The 12,577-nt window shown below is 37.9% G+C and overlaps 1 protein-coding gene across 1 annotated transcript in view; it reads right to left on the bottom strand.

Moving 5' to 3' along the window:
- Positions 1 to 12,577, bottom strand: part of PPP3CA (protein phosphatase 3 catalytic subunit alpha) — a 173,524-nt gene that overhangs the window by 58,664 nt on the left and 102,283 nt on the right. Inside the window, exons 7-9 of the mRNA XM_039223803.1 lie at positions 10,659 to 10,770; positions 8,959 to 9,104; positions 6,288 to 6,427 (exon numbers count right to left, since the gene is read on the bottom strand). Coding sequence (XP_039079734.1) covers positions 6,288 to 6,427; positions 8,959 to 9,104; positions 10,659 to 10,770 — 398 coding nt within the window. The remainder of the gene's footprint in view (positions 1 to 6,287; positions 6,428 to 8,958; positions 9,105 to 10,658; positions 10,771 to 12,577) is intronic.

Raw genomic sequence — 12,577 nt, 5'->3', positions numbered from 1 at the left:
ACCTCATTTGTAAAAATGCAGACAGTAGCACTTCTACCACAAACTTAAGATAAAGACCAAATGAGTTAGCAATATATGTAAATTCTCTAGTCCAGGGCCTGGATGGACAGTGGTAGACCCGTAACAACTCTGAATTTTCTCTCCACCACCACAGTGTGGAAGACAGAATGCATCATGGAATGTAAGTCAGCAAGTCTCAATTCTAGTAGCAGCTGTTGTGTAAAAGCAAGCTACAGGCCTAACATGGCATCCCTTAGGCCAAGTCACTAAAGTGGGGCTTAATACTAAGGGAAGTTTCAACCTCCCCCCAAAGTGTAAATTTTAACTGGTCAGTCAGGGATTTTCTGAGTGGCACTAGTGAGGTAATCTGTCACATGGGCCCTCTGCCTCAACCAAAAGAAGATGAGGTAATGGTCATAAGACACCCTGGCCCTCCCGTAAGGGCAAGTGACTGGCCTGAAACAAGACTTTTTTTTGCTAATAACTCCTTGCCCCACACTCCTTCCTATAAAAGCCTTCCATTTTTGTACAGCCCCTCAGAGCCCCTCTACTTGCTAGAGGCGTGTTGCCTGGTTCATGAATCCTTTTAGAAAGCCAATTAGATCTTTAAACTCAATCCATTGAATTTTTTCTTTTACACTGTTAAATTTATTAGTTGTGACTTGTGTCAGATCTTAAAAGCAGTGACGTCTGGGGAATACTGGATAGGAAAGGGGTTAAAATGAGAGAGGGAGAGGGGTGGACACAGACTGAGGAGGAACAAAGGTAAAGAAGGTAGAAAAGACAAATGTGAGAAATGGTAGAAAAACTATTTTGGCATTAGAGAAAATAGCCACTATTAGACTCCTTCTGTTGATTCTCTTACTTTTTTTCCTTCCAATATGAAGCTATATTTTAGACCTTGAATTAAACCTTACATGTTTGTCTCTTTAACTAAAATATAGCCAGATGACATTATTATTATTTATTAAATATTAATTTATTTTGAGAGAGAGAGAATATGAGTGGGGGAGGTGCAGAGAAAGAGAGAGGGAGAGGCAGAATCCCAAGCAGGTTTTGTGCTGACAGCACAGAGCCTGATGTGTGAGTCAAACCCACGAACTGTAGGATCATGACTTGAGCCCACACTTAACCGACTGAGCCACTCAGGCTTCCCTACCAGCAGACATTATCAAAAGGCTTTTATATGCTTTTATGTCTTCATTTATACTTTCCTTGAGTATTTTTAACTTCTGGAAAAGCCCACTGTTCTGCGAAGCCCTCACTAAATTATCACTGGTGAACCTTCCCCTCAAACCCAGCTCATCCTCAGGTGTGCACAGAACTGTGGCATCTCCCATGCACCCGTAATGTATGTGTCTAAGAGCATTCGTCATGTGGTGGTGTCCATTACATTTACTATCCACCAATAGTGAATGCCTTAAGAGACGGATATGAGTTTTAAATCTGTCTTTATTGTCCTAAATTTAAGCAGCAATCTGTCAGCTTCTTGGAGCCCATATTCAATTGCTGGAGTAGCCTCAACAGGCCAGCCTCGCAGGTGAGAGATGCCAAGGGTGTCTTTCCCTCATCAGGTTCAGCAAAGCAGAGGCACGTAGCCTGCAACACTTTGCTAAGGGATTGGGAGAAAGCCTCTCCCTGCCGCCCTTGGCGTCCTTCCCTTCTCTCAGGCCAGTAGTAAGGGAGACCTCAGCCCAACTGCCAAGTTCCTCCTCTGCTTCTGAGGGCCGGGCAATAAGTCCTTAGCCTCAGGGTGTCCTGGCATCAGCAGGATGCTGTCAGGCTTATCTTTCCCCAGAACTTGCCATGTCTTTGTTTTGCTTTGTTTTCTTTTCTTTTCCCCAGGGTTCTTCAGGTAATTTCATTTTCCCCACTAGGTATCAAGTCTGGAAGGGCGCCAACTCTTCCTGCCAGAACTTTACCTGAGCCTGAGTCCTCACTTGCACCTGGCTGCGGGCGGGCTCAGGAGCAGGGAACAATTTTCATTTAAGGCAACATTTTATTGAAACTTAACATCTATACAGAAAAATGCTGCCCAAGTCAGAAGATTACAAATGGATGATCTTCCCCTTGTAAGTAGCACTCAGGCCAAGGCGCAGAACATTACTTGAAACCCACCCACTCTTCATATGTCCTTCGAATCACTCTCACCTCATCGCGAAGGGTGACGGCCACCCTGGCTTTGAACACTATAGATTAGCATTCTGTAATGTTCACCTCTTATTCAATCTTGTCATTGGGAATGCACTCTAGTGTGGCTTCATCTGCTAACATCCCTGTGATACTCACCCCTGTCATTATGTGCAGCTTTGGTTAACTCATTCTCATTCGCTGATTTTAGGTGTAGACATATACTACAATTTATTACTCATTCTGTTAAATAGACATTTAACAGAAGAGAACATTTAACAGAAGAAGAATGGTGGCTTCCATTTCTTGGCTATTATGAATACTGTTGCTGTGAACAGTCTTTTGGGTGCACATGTGTACACATTTCCAGTGGATATAAAAATAAAAGTAGAATATTTTAGTTATATGAATACTCAGCTTTAGTGTAGACTAAAGCAGCTAACTGTGATTTGGGATGAGTGGTAAAATGGGACCACTCAGATGGTAATCTTTCTACATGTGTTCTATTTCATCATATTTTCTTTTTTTTAAGTTTATTTACTGATTTTGAGAGAAAAGAGAGAAAGTGGGGGAGGGGGAGAGGGAGAGAGAGAATCCCAAGCAGGCTCCACACTGACAGCACAGAGCCCAATTTGAGGCTTGAACTCACAACCATGAGATCATGACCTGAGCCAAAACCAAGTCAGAGGCTTAACAGATTGAGCCACCCAAGCACCCCCATCATATTTTCATAAACACCACTTTTCTCACCAACAGAGAGCCTCTCCAAATGACTGGTCGGATATGTCCTATTCATCCTTTAAAACTCAGATCTAGTAACACTTCCATCATATATTGTCCCTTAAACTCCAATCCACCTCTGTTTGGGCTAGGCCCCCAACTGTGTGTGTGTGTGTGTGTGTGTGTGTGCGTGCGTGTGTGCGTGTGATAATCTCTACATTCCTTATAGTACTACTCACCTTGTCTTTATTTGTCATAGCTTATAGGTCTCTGCCACTCAAAGGCACTGTCGCTCAAAGGCAGGTACTCTAAGTATCTATAAAACCTCACAGAAGGTATATATAATAGGTGCTCAACTATTTGCTTGTTAAATAACTCCATGATCAAATAAGTTCTCAAAAGAATGCCCATTAAGGAAACCATAGGATTTCGAGAGGGAGTAGGAAAGATGCTGTGAAATTCAGGTGTGATTTTAACAAACTAAAAATGAAAGTCTGAACTCCACGTGAGAAGAAGGGAAGGCAGGGTGGTCTACATGCTGGTGACATTTTTAAGAAAGGGTCAATAAGATGTGATGACTGGTTGGTGGTGATTTCAATGCAAAAAAGAAAAAAAAAAGCAGAGATCTTTGCTCGTCTGCGTGACTGTTAGTAGAACTGTTAATGGAAACAGCGAAACCAGGAGGAATCTCCCGTGGGGAAGTAAATAATAATACTTTTTGAGTATTATTCAATACTTGAAAATACTATTCAAGCAAGGTGAGTTAAGGTGAGAATGAGACATCTAAGATAAAGCTTCCAGCTGCCACTTAGTAGTAGAGGAGTCCAGCTCATGAATATAAACAGATGAAGGAGCTAGATTTGGAAATCAAACCACAGAGTTTACAGTTTACAGTGAAGCTAAGAGAACACGTGAACTTCTGGGTGGTGGGGAGGGGTAGAGTGAAGAAAAAAAATGTGGAAAGCAAGAGGAAGACCAAGGTGGGCAGCAGCAGAGGCAGGGTTCTACTAGATCAGTTAGAGGAGAATCAGGACATGTGAGGAGGAAGAACTGGGCGATTTCTAGGTGGAAGCGGCTGGCCAGAGTGTCTACTGCAAGAAGAGAAGGTGGGCTGTGCGAGGGGAGAAGACAGGCTGCTGATCTGTGATTAAGAGCCCAGCAGTGATTTGAGTGAGTCGCAATTTGCAGCTTCAGAAACACTTTTAAAATGGCTGTTAAGATGTTCTTTAAGTCTCAGAGTTTAGAGGAACTTCAGAACGTCTGACTGAACTCACTCCTTTCGAAGGAAGCCAGACCTAGAACACAAAGCTTATGTGATTCATCCAAGACAGACGTGCAAACTGCCAACCTGAGTGCCAAATCTAGCTGACAGCTTTGTTTGGTCTATGTGACAATGAAATTTTTACCTCCAATCTGTCAGGATACTCACACATTTTTTACAGGGTAAATCTTGGTGTGTTTCAAGGATCACAGGTACTTGCCTGGACATTATAGGCATCTGAGTTTGCAAACTCTGCTTTAAGGTTACAAAGATAATGGTAGCACCTGGGGAAAAGCAGAGGCTTCCTTCCCCTGGGCCCCGTGGTCTCTCTAACTCACGGTGGCATGAATGCATGCTTACTGATGTGTTTGTCTATAGACTTCATTTTACTGAAATCATGGCCCAGACATTATGTCAGATGAGGCACTGTGTGGTAGAGCAGATTCTACATAAACGTGTAAAATAAAACTGGGAGCTGCTGATCAAAATGACTGCCAATGACTCCAACAGGTAATTGTCACCAAGTTTCTCTACCACATTTATCACTCCCTTGTACCCCTCTAGATCAGCTTTATAAACCACGCCCACAGAAGATGCCTTCCCGCCTCCGAGGTAATTGAAGACAAAAGAATCAAAAAGCTTTAGGAGAAAGAAAGAGTCCTTTTTCTCTTCCGCAGATAAAGGAGAATCCAGATTGCTTTGCCTTTGCCAGAGTCCATAGGCTGTGGGTTTAGATATTCAGCATTTGTCATGGCTACAGATATTATAGAACCCTCTAATGAGAGGACTTAAACAATCATTTTGTTGAGAACAAAAGTGTGAAAACATGCATAATCCTCTAATTATCTAGTTGATGGACTTTATCTCTGATGTAAACACATCTGTTTCTACACTGACAAGACAAAAATGCCATAACTTTACGTAAGTTCAGCACAGACTTTACTTAGAAGACTATTTGAACAGCTGACTTCGAAAACCAATGGATGGATGTTATACTATGAATGAAAGAAAGATTAATACGACACGCCTCAATATCAAAGTCAAGAGGCTGGGATTTTATTTGCTATTGTATTATTGAATCACAGCTCAGTGGTATCAAGTAAGTAAGTTAAACTCTCACAGTATAATTAAGGGATTTGACACCAGATTTTAAAAATCGAAAAATTGGCTCTGACATATTTCAACAATATTTATCTTTTTCACTAAAACTTTTAGCATATTTAATAAAAGATCACTTCCAAATTAACTGATTCCTAAAGAGGAACTTTAGGCTTTGCAGAAGTATTTTACCACCTTTCTTTATGTCACCCAAGGATAGACTCATTAGACGTGGTGCCCAAATTTCCAAATCATGGAAATGAATTGTGACCTTCCTGATAAATAAGCTCAGAACAAACCTCTTTCTTAATATTTGTAACAAAAAGTATCCTGCGAAGGATGCTTTACAGTGTACAAGACCAGTTCACAAGCTTACCTCTCAATCACTTCAACAGGTGAAGAAAAGGAAATCTTTTCCCCCATAAGGAAAACTTGAGGTATGGAACAAAATTTGCCACCACTGAACAGACTCTGATCACTGTTATGTGGAAGGATGCTATCTGCTGAGTCTCCAGACAGAAGATATGTGCAGCTGTTTGAGTTCTCCTAAGCGGTCCCATCTGCTTACCTTCCAGGGCTGGCATCGAGCATACACTTCAGTGCACATCACATTTGGTCTCTAAGTTTTGTTTTGTTTTAAGACTGTGTATTATAGAATTTAACATTTCTGATTTCTCTGTAACCTCCTTCTCCTGTCTCTCTGGCTGCTGTCACATAAACCATATATCCGATGCTAAGAGAACCTCGTGTAGCTGAGGGTAGTCAAAAGCAGAGACCACAACGGAGGTGAAATGTCAGGGAAATCACGAGGACCAAAAAATCCAGCTGTGTTGCCGATTTCTCTCCGAGTACTCTGGAATGTTACAAAATGGGCAAATCCTCCTATACTGGCAAATATAAAAATTATCATAACAATCTTTCAAAGTGGCTTGTCAAAGTGCTTGCAAAGTAACCCTTTCATTTATCCTTGTTTCGTAGAGAAGTGCTGTAAACATCATAAACAAATCAGACACACGAGCTGATAAAGGAGAACATTTATGAACCAGATGTGCTCCAGAAGGTGAGCACCCGTCCTCACCTGTAGAAGTATGAACACCCCCTGACTGTGTTGTGAGTGAAATGTTCCTGAGTCTTCTCATTTCCAAAATCCTCCAGGGGGTCTGACCACAGGATATCACACATAGGTCCATAAGCAGGTGGTTCTTTGAATCGGTCTAACTAAGAAAAATAGAAAACAGAGAGCAAAATACTAATCTTTGGACGCTTGGAATCCAGAAAATAGAAGTGTTTTCACAGTCCCTGACTTCCTCCCCAGCACAGGGCCTGGTGAACTGCCCTCTCCCTGTCTTCCTGTTGGCTTGTCTGGCTTCCTGCCTCCCCCTCTGTCCACATTTCATCTCTCTCCAGTTTGTCCTCTTTCTTTCTGACAAGCTTGTTCACGTCTGCCTTCATCTTCCTTTTCCTCTCCCTCTTGTCTCCTTAGTTCACACTCTCTGCTCCTTTTTCTCTGTCTCCTGGTTTGCTTTTTATTTTTTCTTTCTCTCTTCCTTACTTATTTGATCTATCAGGGTATTTTAGTCAGCACCAGTTGATGCAACTCCAGGTTTCATTTCTTGAGGAAGAGCTTTTATTTTGTTTTACCTTTGGGCAAATCTCTATTACTACCTCCGTTAAACTGTGATTTAGAAATCTGGATGGAGAACAACTTAATGGTTTTTATATTTCACAATACGACTTTGCGAACAAACAGCTTTCACTTCAAGAGCGGCCATTTGTTATATGACATTCTGGATAGTCACTATTAGGAGCTATCTACATTTTGAATTAAAGTACAAGCCAGCTGTAGTTTATCTTTGTAGGTACAAACCAAGAGGAATGATAACCAGTAAAATAAACCCAAATTTAGCTGGTCATTCTTCAGCTCATAGTTCTAAGCTTTATAGTTTTACCAAAGCCCTCATATGAAATCCATTTTCCAGCTATAAATGTTTAGCAAGGTCATATTTCAATTTTAAAAAGGTGTATTTAGAAAGTAAGAGCAATATAATAACTGGAAATGACATCTCACCAACAATTTTATAACAGTATCACTTTCCTGTAGTTTATTCTGATTTAACTGCAATTAGAGAATCTTTGGTGAAGTTAGCAGATATTATACAGTCTCTTGAAAAAAAAGCATAAAACAGCTAAGAAAACCTATTAAAAACTGATATTCTTCATACTCAATACTTTAATATTTTTTCAAAAACCCACAGGGAAAGGGGAATATATAAGCTTGGCAGCCAATCACATTCTTTCTCCTGAGACATAAAAGGTGATGTAAATAATGGTTTTGCTATACACCATTTTTTACTAATATCTAAAAGGAATGAAGCAATATCTCACGTTTTCAACACTCAATGAAAAACTTCAATAAGCCAAGACCTACCATATTTCAACTATTATGTTATCCATAAAATATTCATTGCAAATTTAGACTTGTTTAAGAGACTTAAATAATTTATGCTTTTGGAACAATTCATCCAAGAAAAATAAGGCTTATAAAAACACAGAATTTCTTTCTAAGAAAGAAGAACTTATTACAGGGGTAGAACAGCAAAGGAGAGGAGTCTTTCTGATTACTATGAATTCCCAGCTAAAGTTTTGATAAAGCAACCAGAATACAGAATTTATTCTGGAAAAGTTACAAAGTGCATTCTAAAATGAATACCATCAACACTAAGAAGAAATAATTACTAAATTAATTAAGTAAAGTTAAGTGTGGTGAAAACTCTAACTGACATAGTGCAAAATGGAAAGCTAAAAATCATTTTATGGCTAACATTAGAGCTTAATCACATATATGAACACTGAACAGAATATTCAGTGAAACATGCTGGAAGGTAAGTTTTGGGGATAGTGGGTGATAGCTTTAAATTTTACTTAACTTATGAAAAGAAGTTTAGTTAATATTGCAAAGAGTCTACCTGATTAAAGAACCCATGCAGAAAGTGAACCACTCTCTCCTTGAATTCCATGATTACAATTAAGTGGCATGTTTTTATCACATTTTAAACAGAGAGGAAATACCAACACTCTGTGTTGATTAAACGACGGTCTCTTCCACTACATGAAAGGATCTCATATTATCTCATATTACTATGTATTCTCAAGAAAAAGATACTTCCATATTCAATGTAACTAATCTTTTGCTGGCTAAAACAACCATTAATGGCCAATGTTAAGTAAAAAAATACCTCAAAAAAATCAACTTTCACTTCATCACTCAATACAATCAATGGAATATCATCATTGCCTTTGTTAGATTGTTATTTTAAAGCTTTAAGCTGTGAAAATAGTAGATTTTCAAAAAAATGATGATATAGACACATTGTAAAGGTCAAGCTGTGATTTTTCCTAAGAGCAAAGCAACATTTTCTAGCTATAATATACTATGAATATACAATGGGTTGCTTAAAACAAGCCAAAGGGAAATGAAAAGGCATATATTTTTTGGCAATCACATATTATACATTTCAATGACACGCCACAGGGTAAAATAAACCCTGAGGTTTTCGAGATAAAAACTCTTCCAAGTATAAATATATTTCTCTTTCTAAATTAAAGTGAATACAAACAAGAGATTCATGATACCTTTAAATCATTTTAATTCAAAAGGATAAAGTTAGCGAAAAGGACAGAGGAATCAATGTCTTCTATTTATTAATGAAGCATGCAGAATGATGAGACTTGGAAATAACAGAACTTACTTTTCTGATATCATCTAAAGTGTTAATCTCTGGAGACAAACCGCCATGTACACACAGGAACTGTTGGTTCATCAGGGCAGCCAGGGGCAGGCAGTCAAAGGCATCCATGCAGGCATCATATACGCGTTCTGAATACTTTATTTTACCTTTTAAAACATGATTTAAAAACAAAGACTTGACTCTCAGGATTTCCTAGCTAGGATCATTTCACTGAAATAAGTTTTTAATGTTTCCTTCCTAGAATCAGACTATTAGCCCAAAACTACACATCGCAAAGTTCTGAAACGTGATTAAAGAAGATGTTGTGAAGACGTATTATCACAGGTTTTCCCCACTATGGGAAAGTGTAGTGTTCCTATGAAACCTTGTGTAAGCTGCAATGGTGTAAAACAAAGAAGTGATTATCATTAATTCACATAGAAACATTTTTGAGCGTTCCCAGATACAAAAAATAACCTCTTAGGCTTTTCTGATATCTTAAGGCACTACTTATAACAGATGCACAAAATAAACAGAGATAAAGCACAGAGGCTCGCAGACACAGTTCCAAGCTGTGGCGGCTTGATGGTGAGGTGCTGAGTGTAGTTTCTGGGGAAGGGGCTTTGCAGGGCCACTCATTGCTCAGGGAGAGCACTGCCTCTAAAACTGCTCGCTGCACGTATGACATTGAGCCCTATTTTTGTTTTTCACCTTTCTTCCTAAAAGCAAAAATTCTTGGGTTTCTTTTGGGTAGCAATAACAAGTACTACTGTAAGTCTTTCATAAAAGCTAAGTGACACAAGACACACTTTCAAAAGGCAGAGAATACCTGTCTTGATCTTTACATCTGCTGTCTTAAATTTTTGTTGTTCATCCATATTTTAAGTTTTTAGTAACTTTTTATACAGCAGAAGAGAGAGCTTTTGTATATAGCCTCACTATTCTTCTGCAGATATAGCTCAAAATTATACATACAAACAAGTAGGAGACCAACAGAAGCGTGGCCATGAAGCTGGCTAATTTTTCTGAATGATCTTACAGAAGAGGAGATGGTGAGAAATTTCCTAAAGTTATTTATGTATCATTGCACATTGCTATTCCCTTGCTGACTTATGTCTAATGTTTTGAGAGAAGTCTCTGTACTCCATTGAAAATGAGCCTAAATGACAGAAATTTGTTTCGCTAGACAGCAGGGAAAATTAGAGAGGAGGAAAATAAAATTTATACAAAGTAGTCCTCACTCCTAGTATTTATGTCTAAAGGACGACGTCATCTTTAATTTGGTCAAATCCACTAGAGGCTAGTAAATCTATTGAGTCCAAAGAGAAGCACAGTTGAATTTGCCCTCCATCTGTTTTGCTTGAGTGATTTGAGGTGAATGGGTAAAATTATTTCCTCAAATAGTAGTAGTCTGGCTTTTAAAGAAAAAAAAAACAAAACAACCTAAGTTAATCATTGTTTCATTGGACAAATTACATCAAATATTAATTCAAAAATTTAGGTCATTTTATAAAGAATTTAGAATTTAAAAAGAAATTCTGAATTCTCTTCATGATCCATGCTTAGAAAGAGGTAAGGAATAACATAAAATACAATAGTGTCGTTTTTTAAGTTTTTGACTTTTAAGCAGTGGATCATACTATGTGCGGGTTAAAATGTGTGGGTTAAAATGATGATTTAGCACATATGGTGTTAAAGGAAGAAGCTTGAAGGATACTTACATTCTTGTTTAAATGTGAAATACTCTGTTAGATGTCTACATTCATGATTTCCACGAAGTAAAAACAGTGTTTTGGGGTAAAGAATTTTCAAGGCCCACAAATACAGCACACACTGAAAAAATAAGAATAACATAAAAATAAATATTTCCCTGTTATACTTAGGCATCCCATTGCTCACATAGCAGGAAGACATGAACCAACGTGCTACTGTGACCGAAGTCCCCAAAAGGCTGGGCCTTATTAAGGAGGATATTAAAAATCAAACAGAAAACATTAGTATAAAGCCAAGGCTCATCTATGCCTAAAATACATACATACACTGGCAATCTATATACCACAAGAAAACAATGGACTTCACAGGGCCTATTGGAAGCAGCCTGAATGAAGCTATCCTAAAAATGTACCAGTGTAAAAGTATGAGAAGAAACATAATTAGCAATCAATAAATAAAGACACCTCTCTTTATACAATTTTTTCTTGGATCAAGTAGCAGAAATGGAAGAATTGGGAAGGAAAGGTAGGACAATATTTGGAAGTAAACAATATCAGGTTCAGGTTGATTGGGATTGAGTCTCTATTTTCAATTATGTTCTCTCCTTCGCTTGCCTTCTTCTCCCTCATCACCTTGTCTTTTATTTCAATGCGTTTGGTATACAAAACCTTAAGGTTTTTTGTTTTGTTTTGGTTTGTTTGCTTTTCTGTTTTGTTTTGTATATTAATATAATTAAACTGAAGGCCAGGGAATCTTACTATACATGGTGTTACTAACTACGAGAAATATTTCGTATACCTTACAACTTTCAAATTAGTTACTTGGGTATGGCAGTTTGTGTAAAAATAAAGGTCTCCTTTGAATTCACTAGGTTTGGAATAAACCAACATCGACATCATCCTAAAGTGTGCATTAAGATAACCAAGATACTCAAGTACTAACATCAATTTCATTAGCCTCCACGGGCATTCATCAAAAACCTACAGGGAAGAGAAAACCACTCTTTAAAAACAAGTATGCTTTTTTATCCTCATTAAGTTTATGTTCTAAAAGTGAAGCTAAGAAGATACACAACCACAGAAATATGGAGGCAAGTCTGAGACTGATTACTAAAACCTGAAACCAAAAAACATACAGTATTTTTATAAAGAGCTTTCCAAAATATAGTAAAATGCAGGAGAATGTCCACTGGGAAAAGCTACTGGTGATTCATTTCTTGTGATCCCCGTGAAGAGCAATCACGTCTGTCAGCTTATACGATAATTTATTAAATGAGTGCAAATAATTATGTTCGAATATACAGCCCAAGCCTTGGAGAAAATACTAATTATCAAGGCAAGTATGTATTCTTGTGTTTTTGAAGTAAAATATTGTTTGCAACTGTGTAATTTTCATTGAAGTAAACAAAAATACCGGTTGACATCAAATTTTATAAATATGATACCTTAATAATTTCCTAATTATCATTTTCTAATTATAGTTATTAGCTAAAGTTCATATGACAAATGATATTGCTATTTCTGAACAGCTGACCAGATGGTCTCTATAAGTGATCGTTAAGGCATGATGATCTGTTGATGGTGCATATTCCCTGTTATCCTCAGTCAGGAGTATGGTAGCTCAATGAGGCTCTAATTGCTGTGTGTCTGGCTTTAGAGGTACACGTTCATGCCTTCATAAAAGGAGTCTGTATTACTCGAACTTGTCTCACATTTCAGAGAAGATATTTATAAACCATTATTAATGTCAATGAGATAACTACTCTTAATTTAAACTTTATAAGGTTGTACCTTAATATTAAAGAAATACACACACACACACACACACACACACTTTCATATTGGTTGTTAACTTTGGATTTCTAGTTTGGAATAGGATGGGAATGTAAAGTCTTTTAAAAATTATATTTACTTATTAAAATTGTTGT

This window comes from Hyaena hyaena, unplaced genomic scaffold (genome assembly GCF_003009895.1).
Source record: "Hyaena hyaena isolate Hyena2069 unplaced genomic scaffold, ASM300989v1 scaffold_1449, whole genome shotgun sequence".
NCBI classification, from domain to species: domain Eukaryota; kingdom Metazoa; phylum Chordata; class Mammalia; order Carnivora; family Hyaenidae; genus Hyaena; species Hyaena hyaena.
Note: the sequence above shows the minus strand (reverse complement) of the source record. Positions and strands in the feature narration are given on the sequence as shown.